General features: G+C 44.8%; 1 protein-coding gene across 6 annotated transcripts in view; it reads left to right on the forward strand.

Moving 5' to 3' along the window:
- Positions 1-12,676, forward strand: part of LOC116092976 (IQCJ-SCHIP1 readthrough transcript protein) — a 764,408-nt gene that overhangs the window by 720,933 nt on the left and 30,799 nt on the right. Inside the window, exon 1 of one of the 6 annotated variants that reach the window (XM_031374062.1) lies at positions 2,328-2,802. The exons of the other annotated variants lie outside the window; for them this stretch is intronic. Coding sequence (XP_031229922.1) covers positions 2,722-2,802 — 81 coding nt within the window. The 5' untranslated portion in view covers positions 2,328-2,721. Of the gene's footprint in view, positions 1-2,327; positions 2,803-12,676 lie in introns of those variants that run through there. 6 annotated transcript variants of the gene reach the window in all.

The raw sequence follows: 12,676 nt of genomic DNA on the forward strand, positions 1-12,676 counted from the left end.
CCAAATGAGTCACTAAAAGTGACCGTGATGTAGAAGAAACGAGGAGGGAGAAGTGAGTCCAGCTGCAGTCACTTTGCCTCTCCTCTGGGGAAGCCATTTCTCCAGGCTCCGCCCTGTGGGCTGTGTATGGTTCTTCTGAAGGAGCTATCCTAACAGCTCCTCAGTGGAACCGTCCTACAGAGAAGTGGCCTTCCTCCTGCGGCCAGCCAGCCTCACCGGTTGAAAAACACTGATGTTAGTTCTTGCTGCTTCTCACTGGACAGAGCGTTTGGGGGAAGCCACACACCTACTCCTCCCTGTTCACCTGCACAGCCGCTCCTCAGTGACCGCTCACCCTAAGGCAAAGCAACGGTCCAGGCGCTGTGAGGCGAACAGAGTGACTAAGCACAAATCCCTGTTTTCCTAGCCAAAAAAAGAGGCCTAAAACAGTAATAGCTGTCAGAAAGAAGCTACTGTGGCTCGTGAGAGTTCCATTGTAAAGCAGAGGAGAAAATTCGCCAGACCGTGTGCCGGGTCACCAGGGTGGCAGCTTTCCTTCCATTTCCGAAGGCTCAGCAGCGGGAGGGTTGCGACAGTGCATGCTGGGTGTTCCAGATGTATGATTTAGAAGACAACCCAGCATATGACCGGGGAGTGCTGCTGGGTTTCTCTTCAACACATCCTAATTAAAAACAACAACATCAACAAAGCCCACCTTTATTGTGGCTGTTGATTGCTTTTGGGGTCAGCCAGTAGGGGCTCTAGCACACCCATTTACAGTGTGGGCCACCAAGGCAGAGGACCTAGATTCAAATTCCTGCCTGACTATGACAATTTAGGTAGCTAGGCACTTATTTAACATCCTTAGGTGTCCCTCCCCGCCTCCGCTATAAAATGCAGCTGGCAATAATACGTACTCCACAAGGTTATTGAAAGATAGAGGAAACACTTGGAAGGTGCCTAGCCCCAGTAAAGCACACCTGTTGTTACATGGTTGCATGTGGCGTAAGATGTGTGCTTCCTTCATCTCCACCATCCCTTCTGTTCAGTTAGGATACAGAGGATCCTTCCAGGTAGGAACATCATTTCAACCCCATAGCCTTGACCTTTGTGACTGCTTTGCATTATGGTCACAGCCCTAGCCAGCACTCAGTGGCCACCATTGCCACACAAATCCAGACAAACACTCCAGGACACTGCCGTCTGGGATGAGAATCCAGGGGTCTGGACCAGGGTAAGACAGGGCCTTGCAAATGTATCCCACAAGATGAAACTTGTCCGTGTGATACCTTACAAAAGGGCTATTCATCCCCTTGGGAGTGGAGAGGACTGGCTGGGAGGGAGGATGGAATAAAAAGGATTTAGATTTGGATCTGGGCTGTGAGGAGAAAATATTTGCCTGATAGAAACAGGGCTACCATAAAGGCCACTGAGCCGTGTTTATATCACAAGTCCAACACAAATTGAATTTAAAAATATTTACAGAGGTAAACAGCTAAAGGTGAGCCTGTGAGCAGAGGTAGAGACGCAGAGCAAGGTTCTATTGAATGGCATTTTCCTTCAGGACTGTTTCTTAACAATGTTGCAGTTGCTCAGGAGTGTGTACTGAGAATTGATTGACTAGTACATTTGCAATTTTCCATGTGAACTTTTCAGAAGGTAAGGCCAGTTGCTAAGTGGAAGCTTGGCCTTTGACTTCTGTGGCTGGTTTTCCCTGAAAACTGTCGTTTGGAATAGCATTTTTTTTGTTGATGTTGTTAGTTTATGGGAGTATTAATTTGATGTGTCTGAGTAGGCTTGAGCATGTGCCTGTGAACTTCTGTTTGTCTGCTTCTTTGAGTCAAACATCCTCCAGCTGTGGCCCTTCCCCTGCCTGCATGTAAAACCCATAAACAAGCCCAGAAGCCATGGGAAAAGAGTAAAGAGAGCAGTAGAAACGAAAGCGTGCTTCTGTGCAGAAGCCCGGCACTGGCAGAGTCTTAAAAGGAAACTTGATGGATCCTTTTCTCTTGCCTATATTAATAGGACAAAGCTGTGCTCCTGGGGCAGGGAAGGGTTTCTCTAGGTTGGAATCAGTCTCAGTCTTGGCCTTAGCGCTCATTCCAGACGATGAAACGTTTATATCTCATAAACGATTCGGGAAAAAGAAATGAAGTGCGTCCCGTCGGTCACGGGAAAAAGAAAAATGGCCAACGACTGTCTTACGGGCCACCTTAAATGATAGTTTTCGTTCTGTGTGGGGCATCCGACTCAGCTCACAGTGAGATCTCGCAGGCTGCAAGTTTTTCTGTCTATTTTTATCCCCGCACTCTACTGGCTTCCGAATGCCTTACCAAACTCCAGTTCACACTGGGCCCTGAACTGGGGTCGGGTCAGCCGGCTGAAGCTTACTGTCCCTCCTTTCCCTTTTTGGGAGCAGGAAAGGTGCTGTGGAGAAGAATCTGGGCCAGATCATTCAGGGAAGGTGACAGCAGATGGTAGGCAGGCTGGACTCTCTCAACAAGCCGATTGTCAGGAACGGAGTGCTCCTTACAGCAGGCAGCTGCCCAGTGCCCCAGGAGAAAGAAGCCAGGCAGGCCGGGCGGGGCAGTGTCTGAGGCAGAAGGGGGCAAGGACACTGCAGCCAGGCACAGGCTCTCCATGCCAGCATGAGTGGTAACCAAGGGACTGGGCAGTTGGCACTTCAGCCTGTCAGGATTCATGGGAGATTATTCCTTAAGTGAAATTCTAAAGAGTTAAAGGATGAATTTGGACCGTGATGGAGTGGATGATGACATCATCAGTCGAGAATCCCCATTGGATTTGGAGGGGAATTATAAAAAGGTAAGGGGGGGGAGCCCTTTTGTTTATAAACAATTGGACCATTTTTCTAAGAGGGAGGAAGGTTGCCAAATTCCACACACAGTGGTCATTGCCGTTATACACTGAAGAAAAACTAAATGCACAGAATTAGCCACAGTAAGTTTGGAGACCCCAGTTCAGGCCCCCAGCTCTCCCCAGCTTATAGTCACTAATACAAGGACAGCTAAACCATCCATGTTAATGTTCTAAAGTTGAGACAATTTCTATTATGTACTCCATTGCAAAGCAGCATTTTATGCAAAAGGATTTTTTAAATTATTGACATATTTTAGCTGTTCAGCAGAAACAGTTGATAGAGCTAACAGATCTAAGTTTGTTTTTAACAGTGAAAACAAATAAAAAAGTTTTACAGAGAAGTTTGGGGGGGTCTTAAAAAGTGATACAATATCTGTTAATTCTCTGCTAGCCTTTTCTTTTGAAAGTCAGTAAATATATTTTGGGAATGTCTTACGTGGTAATTGTCTGGTAATAACAGGCCCAAGTAAAAATAGCCTTAGTTATATGGGTGAGGCCATGAAATCAAGCTACAAGTATATGCTTGTCTGCCCACAGAAGCCTAACCACACACCGCCCTCCATCCTTTATTAGTTGACAAAAGTCAAGTGTAGTTCTTAGCTGGACAGCATGAAGAATAGGACCCTCCATCCAGTCAAAGACCTCATGAGTGGTTGTGACCAGTGTGAGATGTAGGAAGAAGTTTCTAGCATGTTCATTCCTCAGACTTGGTCAGTGGTGATGCCTGTGTCTGCATGTGAATGCGGAGGCTCTTTAATGTCTTTACTGTATATCTTATTATTTCATATTAACTTATTCTTTACCCAGGGGGTAAAACTTCAAAGTGCTAGGCCACGTTGCCCTGTGTATTTTCCGTCCCCGGTGTTCTCCACCCAGGGACTAAGAGCTCAGGGTGGTTGGTGACTTTGTGTCCTGAAACCCCAGCTGTTTGCCCTGCCCCCACTGGGCGGAAGCCAGTACACAAAAGACCCTTGGGACACTCCGCCATCAGTCAGATCACTTATGCAACCCTGCGGAGCAAGGGTGTCCTTCTCTTGTGTCCTGTTGTCTTCAGTGCCAGAGAACTGGTCACAGCTTTCTTTGTCAACTCATTTTTTTCAGATTTTAAAAAAAAAGTCCACATCAGTTCACACTAAGGAAAGATGAAAGGCATATAGTTACTAATTGGCTAACCATAAAATCGTGACCACTGTGCTTGTATCCTACCTAGAAACACGGAGAAAACCAGACGCCCGCAATGAGTGAGCTGTCTACACTGGCAACCTGAGTAGGGCCTCAGGAGCTTAGAGTCACCACCTTCGACAAATCATAGTCTAGGCCACCATGAAGCACAGGCAATAGAAGGCCATGTTCTATTTCCGAGAAGTAGTACTAACAGGTTAGTACGAAACAAACAAACGACCTATTAGGTGAAGCTTCCAGACATGTCAGGTGCTATGGGTGCATAGTGTGTGGGACCCGGAACATAAGTGTTGGCTCCTTGTCACATCAGCTTCATAGCTACCTGCCCTACGCCAGTGCCATTATGTTTGTGCAGAGTGTTGTTTATACTTGTGGTCACTGTGAAGGCTTCGTTGTGCTTAGAGGCAAGAAAATTGTAATTTTATTATGTGTTTCTAGTGAAATTGATCAACTTAGGCTCTTTTTCAGAGTACAAAGATGAGAAAAACAATTTTCAGTGTAAAAAAAATCACTTTACCTAATCCGAATCTTCCTTTTCAAAGGTTTCCCCACCCCCCTTAAAGTTTTTGGTCTTTGGTTGACTAAGGAAAAAAAAATAAATTAAATGCCATAGAAAGTACTCTACAGGCATTTTGCTCTTGCATCCATCAGTTAAATGTAATGGGACCTATCCCTCAAGTATACATTTATTTTATTCCACAATGACATTGATGCACCATTATAAGCATAAACGTCTAAAACATTTGCACGAATTGCTAATTGAGAGAATAAAATTCGTATAAATAAAAATAAAACCCCAAATGAAACCTTTTCTTTTCTGTGAACTCTCCCCTCATTAAGATCCAGCATTAAAGCCAGTTGGAAAATCAGTGTTTGCTGCTCAGGTGCTACGCAATTCCCTGAATGGGCCACATTAATAAATACCACATGCGTATAGGGACTGTTTTACAGGGCTGCTTTAAAGTCAGACAAACAGCCTTCAGGGGGAAAGGTCACTTTCCGACGACTAAAATTAGATTCACTGAGGCAGAGGAAGGAAAAGATTATGCAGCTGTCCCCTTTTCCTTGGGGAAGGCCTGCCTGTAGGAAAGATGCTTCATTAAGAACCCAGCTTATTCAATAAGGACAGTAAAACCAACCTAAATAGAGAACAGATCGCAGTACTGAGGAGGAAAAGTGGAGGTCTCGGCCCTGAATGGATGTGTGCTTCGCCTACCACTCCGCTGCTCCACTGCGGTCACTTCTGAGTCTCTGCTCCCAGCACCCACGTGGCAGCTCCCTAGGGGATCTGACGGTCTCTTCTGGCCTTCTCAGACCCCAGGCTCTCATGTGGCCCATACACACATCTGTGCAGGCGAACATTCACAAAAAAAAGTAAATCTTTAGAAGAAGGAGGAGAAGGAGGGGGAAGGAAAGAGGAGGAGGAGGAGGAGGAGAAAGAGAAAGATGAAGAAGGAGGAGGAGGAAGAGGAGCAGCAGCACAGAGCATGTGTGAGGACAAGGAGGCTTCCACCATCCGCCTCCTCCATCCTTCCCCAGCAACCTTGTTGATCACAAATACATTTCCTCAGGGTTGTAGAAGGGAGCCTGACTCTTCCCTCTAGGAGCTTAGAAGCAGAAAAATACACTACACAACACGAATAGGTGCTGCCCTGGAAGAATGCCCACATACAGTATGGACCTCCCAATTCATTACCCAAGGCTGTGCCAGGGTAGAGGCTATCCAGATGAACATTAGCAGACAGAAGAAAGGAATCCATGAGTAGTCGGTTTAGCACACAGCCTAAGACTAACTCCAGCTCCGTCCGAGAGGCCTTCTGTTCCCAGGCCACTGTGCACAGAGTAAGGGAAGCAGTACAGTCCCAGGACCTGGCCAGCTCAGCTGTCCCACAGAGGTGTGGTCCCAAGTGTCTTCCGTATAATTACAGCAAAAGATTAGGGAGGACCCCATGGAGGGAAAAAAAAAACCATAGAAGGCTGGAAGGAAAAATATTTGAAGTGAAGCCACAGCTGCGCCTCATGTTTTTTTAAAAGGTGAATGGAAATGACTGCCTGAGATAAACTGCAATAAGCAGGAGCATGGAATGCCAGCTGCCATTCCTGACAAGCTCTGCCCTCCCCACACAATTACTGAGGCAAAGCAGCCGCCGACCTCCATTAACCCTCCTGGCTCCCTGTCTCAGAGGCATGAATGTGCTTGAAGAACCAAGTTAGTCACCCAAGCCTGGGCTCTGTGTCCCATGTGTCATCCCCGCCACCTCCGCCACCTCAGGGAAATCCTTTCCAGTTTTGGACCTGGGGTCTCCTTTTCTTCAGAGTGAGAAACCAAAGGTTCTCAAGTGTGACGTCCAAGGCTTATATTATAGTTCCGGGTCCTTTGCATTCTGTCACCCAATGGCCACACCTCAGTCAGCCATGATGGTCAGGGAATAGGCTGTTTCTAGAATGTTCAGTGAAACACTGAGCACATTAGATTTCTTCTTGCTCAGCAAACCATATTATCCCCCTTTCTCATCCTGGGCTCCTCCTTTCTCTTCTGCTTTCTCTTCTTGGGAATTACTTTAGGGCTCTAGTTCTTTCTTTCGTAGTATTTTATGAAAGCTGAAATATAATTCTCACACATTGAACTCCTTTGGTGCCAGGAGTGGTAGCACATCCCTTTAATACCAGCACTTGAGAGGCAGAAGCAGGTAGATCTCCAGTTCAAATCCAGCCTGGTCTATATAGCAAGTTTCAGGCCATCCAAGGCAACATAGTAAGACATTGTCAAAACAACAACAACCACTTTTTAAAATGGTTTTTAGTATATTCACAAACTTGTGCAAACTACTGTCTAGTTTAAGAACATTCTATTTAACCCCCCACACGAACCTGGGACCGTTAGCAGTCATTCTGTATCCCTTGTCCAGTTAGCCTTTGGCAGCCACTTTTTGTCTTTATGGATTTACCTGTTCCACATGTTTCTAGAATTTTCTTTTATTTTTCCCTTTTCTACAGTCTCCATCTTGCCCACTCTTCCTTTTAACATTAACACCAGCTACTGTTAATAAACCTTCAGCTCTCATGTTCTCTCTGCCAGACCACGTGGCAAGCACTTTCTACATGTACTTGTTTAAACATGAAAAACAGATATTATCTCTTCTTAAAATAGAAAGCAACCCAAGGCTGAAAGAGTTTCTGTAACCTGAAGTAGTGCCAGTCCCCACCTGTATCCTCAGGCCCACCTCCTGCCCTGCCCTCTTGTCAGATTGTTCGTCCGTCTCCCACTCTCCCAGATCCTAATCCATCTGGCTAGTGGGTTGAAGACACCATTGTCCTGGCAGTTGCCCAGGCCCATTTCATACCTAGGCAGTGGACTGTTGTGTTCCTGACGGGGATACCAGATGACCGTGATGGGCTCATAGGCCTCTAAACCGCACCTGTTGCCAGATGACACTGTCCAGTGAACAGAAGGCGTTAGTGCATGCAATCGTTTGAGAACTAGAAGTGAGCACAGGCTGCTCCCAGCAGCTTCTCCTTGGGACATGCTGACCAGAGGGTGGAAGGCCAACTGCATCCTGTTAGGGTGTTGTTTACAGGCTTCTAGCAGTCAGTCAGGCTTGATAGTTGCGCTTTTTCCGCCCATCACCAAACTTCCCATTCTAAGTGATGACTGAGCTAATGCTAGGTCTCTGTTAAACACCTTTGTTCTAGTTCTTAGCTGTCAGAATGTTCTGGTAGCAGGTCCCTTTACAGTAGCATCTGTTTGCCTCATGGCGTGAGAAGGCAGACAGTCAACAATACTGCTCAAAACCACCTTCATGATTGCACTAATGTAAACATCTCATCCTATAAATTAGCAGCCCAGACCTTTTGATGTCAGCCATTCTCAAATAAAATAGATGAACTTTTCCCCACGATGCCCCTCCTGGATAATAGGTATTCAAGGCCAGCTTTCCCAAGTAGTGGTCCTGAAATTTCAAAGGCAATTCAAGAAACCTGTGTCTGATATCTCATTGTAACCTTTTTGTAGAATGTTTAGTGTAAGTGTCTAAGATGGGAAATGTCAGAAATGCTAAATGAAAAAGAAAGTGTCCAGGCTTAATATCCATTCATCCATACAGTGGAAAGACCCAATGCCATCAAACTTCTATATCCACCCATAATTTAAAAGCACTTCCCAAGGAATAAAATAAATGGGAGTTATTTGAAATAACCTGCTGTATACAATTATTTATGCACCTGACATTCAAACATATTCCACTTTTTCCTTTCATAAAATACTATTTTCCTATTCTGATCTTGCTACAAATCCATGATTTATCTCGACAAGGAAATAATTAAGGAGTATCATCAACATACTCAAGTTTTCTTTCTACTGTTTAATTTTTTAAAAAGCCAGTGAAATTTGCTACTGAACAAATACATTTTGTACATCTGCTTCCTGGTGTTTAAAAGTCTCAGCGTCGCCCACACTGGAGAGTTGCCTACAGTTATTACAGTCCAGCTGCCTTCCAAGCAGAGGAGAGAAACGAGTGGCCACCATTTCCTAAAGGAAGAGCTTGTTTCCACCGGGAGCTTCAGCACCCCAGTTGGGCTCCCTGATGGATGCTAATGGTGATGAGCCAGGTATTGCTAGGTGATAGATTGCACTGGGTCAAGAAGATCATTAATTGCTGCAAAACAGGCATCCTCACAGGGCCCAGACAATTGCATGCCCCTGCCTGCAGAGGCTGGACAGGCTACATGGAACAGATGTGGGCATGGGGGAAGGGGAATTAACTCTGCTTAGAACAGCAGCATCTGGAAGCTTGTTAGGCATGCATACTCTTCAGCCACAGCCCAGACCTCAAGCGCAGAAGCATGGCCTATGCTTTCACAAGCCCTCTGGGTGATGCCCATGCACATTCAAGTAGGGGAATTACTGACTCAAAGAAATGGGTCGCCTACAGAGAGCATTTGTATGTGCCTATACACATGCATAGTGTCCACTTGACAAACTGATGTCTCAGCCACTCCTGGAGCCCTGACTTTCACTGACTGAGAGAGAGCAATAACTCCTGAGACAACGCAGCTGATAGCACTTAGGAGGTTATTTCTCTATGCATGCCATTTGCCTGCTTAGCCTTGTAGAAAGTAGAGTCGTCTCTTAGTATCTATGGTACATTGCTTCCAAGACACACACAGAGAGAGGTGGGGCAGAGAGAGATAGAGACAAAGAGACAAAGACAGACAGTCAGATAGATAGAGATAGCAAAATCTATAAATGTTCAAGTCTCCAACATAAAGTAATGCAAAGTTTGTGTAGACTCTTATATACTTTCTGTGCCATATTTGGCACAGTATAGAGACCTTGTCATTGTATTGCTTAGGGAAGGACAAGAATGAAGAAGTACATGCTTAGTCCAGACAGATTCCTTCGAAGCACTTCCTGTTGAGTCTCTGATCTGAAACTTCTAGATAGGGAAACCACTACATTTACTTCATTGCTTTTTCAAGCGATTCCTTCCATTTGTAGTTGCATAGAAGGTGGAGAAAGGGCAGTCAAGGTTCATGACCAATCAGTACTTTTAACCATGGAGCCATCTCCCTGGCATAAGTAACTTCATTCCACAGCATTTCTATGCAGTTCTCATCAATCAGGTTCTGGGATTTTTTTTTAAGGTAGAGATTCTTTAAATATATGTAATCATGGGAGAGATTAAGTTCCTCTTGGTCTGACAAGCCTTTCTGGCTGGCTGTGGTCATATCGTGTGCATGAGTTGGGAGGAGGAAGCCCCTGCTATTGTCCTGAACACCAGTGACTTTATAATTAGGGCTAGGGTATTGTTCCCCAGAGAGTGTTCCTTATGCTTTACAGATATGTCTCCACACAAACACTGTGCCAGTTTAATATACTTTAGAAATGTCAGAACTACCCAATCCTTCCCCTGTAAATTTCTGGACAGATTATCATGTTAAATGGCGAGTAGCCCTGCTTCAGGGACATCATGATGCTGCAAAGTAACATGGCCCAGAAGCAAGCAGGAAGAACCGAGCAGAGGATGCAGGCATGATATAGTTGTATTAATATATAAGAGAGGGGTTTGTCCTGTGTTCTGAAAACAGTGTAGAAAGGGCCTGGAGACAGGCGGATTTCAAATAGACAATGCCTACCCAAGCAGAACATCTTGCTCATTTCTTCTTACCACATTTGGGTAGATCAGTTTCACCCCAGGAAAGGAGTGTATGTAGTCTGAGAGTCCTGTGAGATACCTGTAGCTTGCACAATACCCTTGATGGCCACTATAAGCAATATCTGCCCATACACAGTGTGTGGTGGTAAGGAATGCTATCATAGCCTAGGACAAAGTGCCCAAGGCTGGTGAAGCATCAATATCTAAGCCAGTTCCCCTTTCACCTTGGTCTTGGACAGCTTTTCTGTCTTGTGGTCATGAGCCATTATTCCTCAGCTGCTCTTTGGCTTTTTACTAGCAATATCAGTTTTAGACATTCTGTTTTATGAGCGTGTTTCCCAAGGCTTTTTAGTAGTGGACATGACTCTGTGGGCCACAGCGGATCCAGAGGGTCTCATTTTACATTAGCTTCTCCCTTTCTCCAAAGGCTTCATCTCTGGCTTTGAGAGTTGTGAGATCCAATTGGCCTATCCCCGCTTTGCCAGTAAGGGGAACTGTAGTATTTGAAACACTTGGAATCAGACGTTCCAAAAGGAGGGTTGAGCTGTGGTGGTGATGACAGTGGCCGTGGAGATGTTTGTAAATATCTCTGCTTATGGTTCCTCTGTGGTCATCTATGCTCTGTGCCGCAGTGTTCGCAGATATCTCTGTTTGCAGTTGGTCTGTGCTCATACGTGATCTGCTCTTTGGTTTGCTGGTGTTTGGTGCTTTTCTGGGAAAGCATCAGGTCCATGTCAGAGAAGAAATTGATCCATAGCTCTAGTCTCACAATGTGTCTTCGCCATAGTGCCCACTGTTAGTGTTAGTCTGCGCACTCTTTCCATTCAGTGTAGTTCTGAATGATATGTAGAAGAAAGATATGGGACCAGAAAGCGTATGCTCAAACCCTAGTTCTTTTCCATAACAATAGGGCAACCTGTTGTTACACTCTGTTTCTCATTTCAAAACAGTAGTTGTTGGACGATTAACCACGATGTCACCATTATTGCTGGCTACGTTACCTTCAGCCAGCTGCTCCAAACTCTCTCAGTTAACTTTTTGGTAAATAGAGATTCTTCTCCATTTTGAACTGAAAGAGGACTTCCATGCACAAAGGCCACCAGAAATGTGATAGAGGAGGCAAGCAACCAAACACAACTAAAAGTCAGAAGGTCAAATTCCCTTAATATAGCAAAATGTAAACTGTCAGATCTCTGTAGAAAAAAAATAAACAAGCTTAGGAACAAGTCATTCAGGGGAAAGAAAATACAGTAGCATAAACACTTAAACAGGTTTCTTACTGATAAATGGAAGGAACTGAATTAAGAGAATATGCCTGCCTATCAAACTAAAGCCAACAGCAAGCGCTCCAGTGTAGCTGGAATGTGGCAGAGGCCTACTTTGCATCGCTGGTGAGCACGTGAATGGGAGCAGCTTTTCTTTTTGGAGCACTGTGACAAGATGTGTCAAGAGCTTCAGCAAATGTTCACACACGGCAGATCTGGCAATTCCACTTCCAGGAATTCATCCCTGGGAAATCAGCAGGCATGTGGGCAGGGATTTATGTAAAGATGTTATTTTTAATTTGACTCAACCCCAAATGGCTAACTGTGGAGGGAAACTCCATAGGGTAGGACGAGAAGCTATCATTGAAAGTGTGTTTTTAAAGAGTATGAAGTGCTTCTATGGGAAATTTTCAATATATGCACAATTAAAAAAAAATAGGAGGAAATATACCAACTGTTAGCAATGATCCAAGTAACAGGATTATCGTTAACATTTGTATTCTCTTTATTTTTCCTTATTCTGTTCAGTGAGATCTTTTCAAGGGAAACAGAAGAGTAAAGTGGCTTTTTAGTGTTCTCCCAACACCAATATTGGTAGCACTCTGCATTCCAGAAAGAACTGACCAGAAACCAAGGGTGTGTTCATCCATGAGGGATGGCCTTGCCCTTCATCAAAGCCCATTCTAGACCAGGACCTATTCTAGTTGGACTGTCTCCTGGTTCTTATTTAAATACTCAGTTCTATTTAGCAGTTTTTAGACTGTTGAGGATGTGTGGTTGAGACATGGGCTCACTGACGTAGGCTACATTTGTGCTAAATACGGATGGGTATGGGGTATATTTCCTAAGGTTAGCCTGTGTGTGACAGGGTGGTAGCCTTGATGGAGGTGCCAACACCACGCTTGCGAGTGGTTAGCCAAATGAAAGGCACTCCTGCTTTCCTTGACAGTCTCATAGTGGCTTTCGTAGTGCTTAGTACTGGAGCAGGACAACACACAGAATGAAACCAGCATCTTTCCCGTAAAAATATACATATAAAAACAGTCTTTCACTTTGTGGCTGTATTGTATGCATGTGTACACACACATTATCGCCTTGGTATGTGCCAAAATGGGGCACAGAGGGCAATGACTGGCTGTGTAGATAGATATTGCTAAGTGTAAATTAGAATGCTTATGGTATTTAAGAATTTAAAAGTGTTAGAGGGGAGGGGAGGGA

Source organism: Mastomys coucha, unplaced genomic scaffold (genome assembly GCF_008632895.1).
Source record: "Mastomys coucha isolate ucsf_1 unplaced genomic scaffold, UCSF_Mcou_1 pScaffold16, whole genome shotgun sequence".
Classification (NCBI taxonomy): Eukaryota; Metazoa; Chordata; class Mammalia; order Rodentia; family Muridae; genus Mastomys; species Mastomys coucha.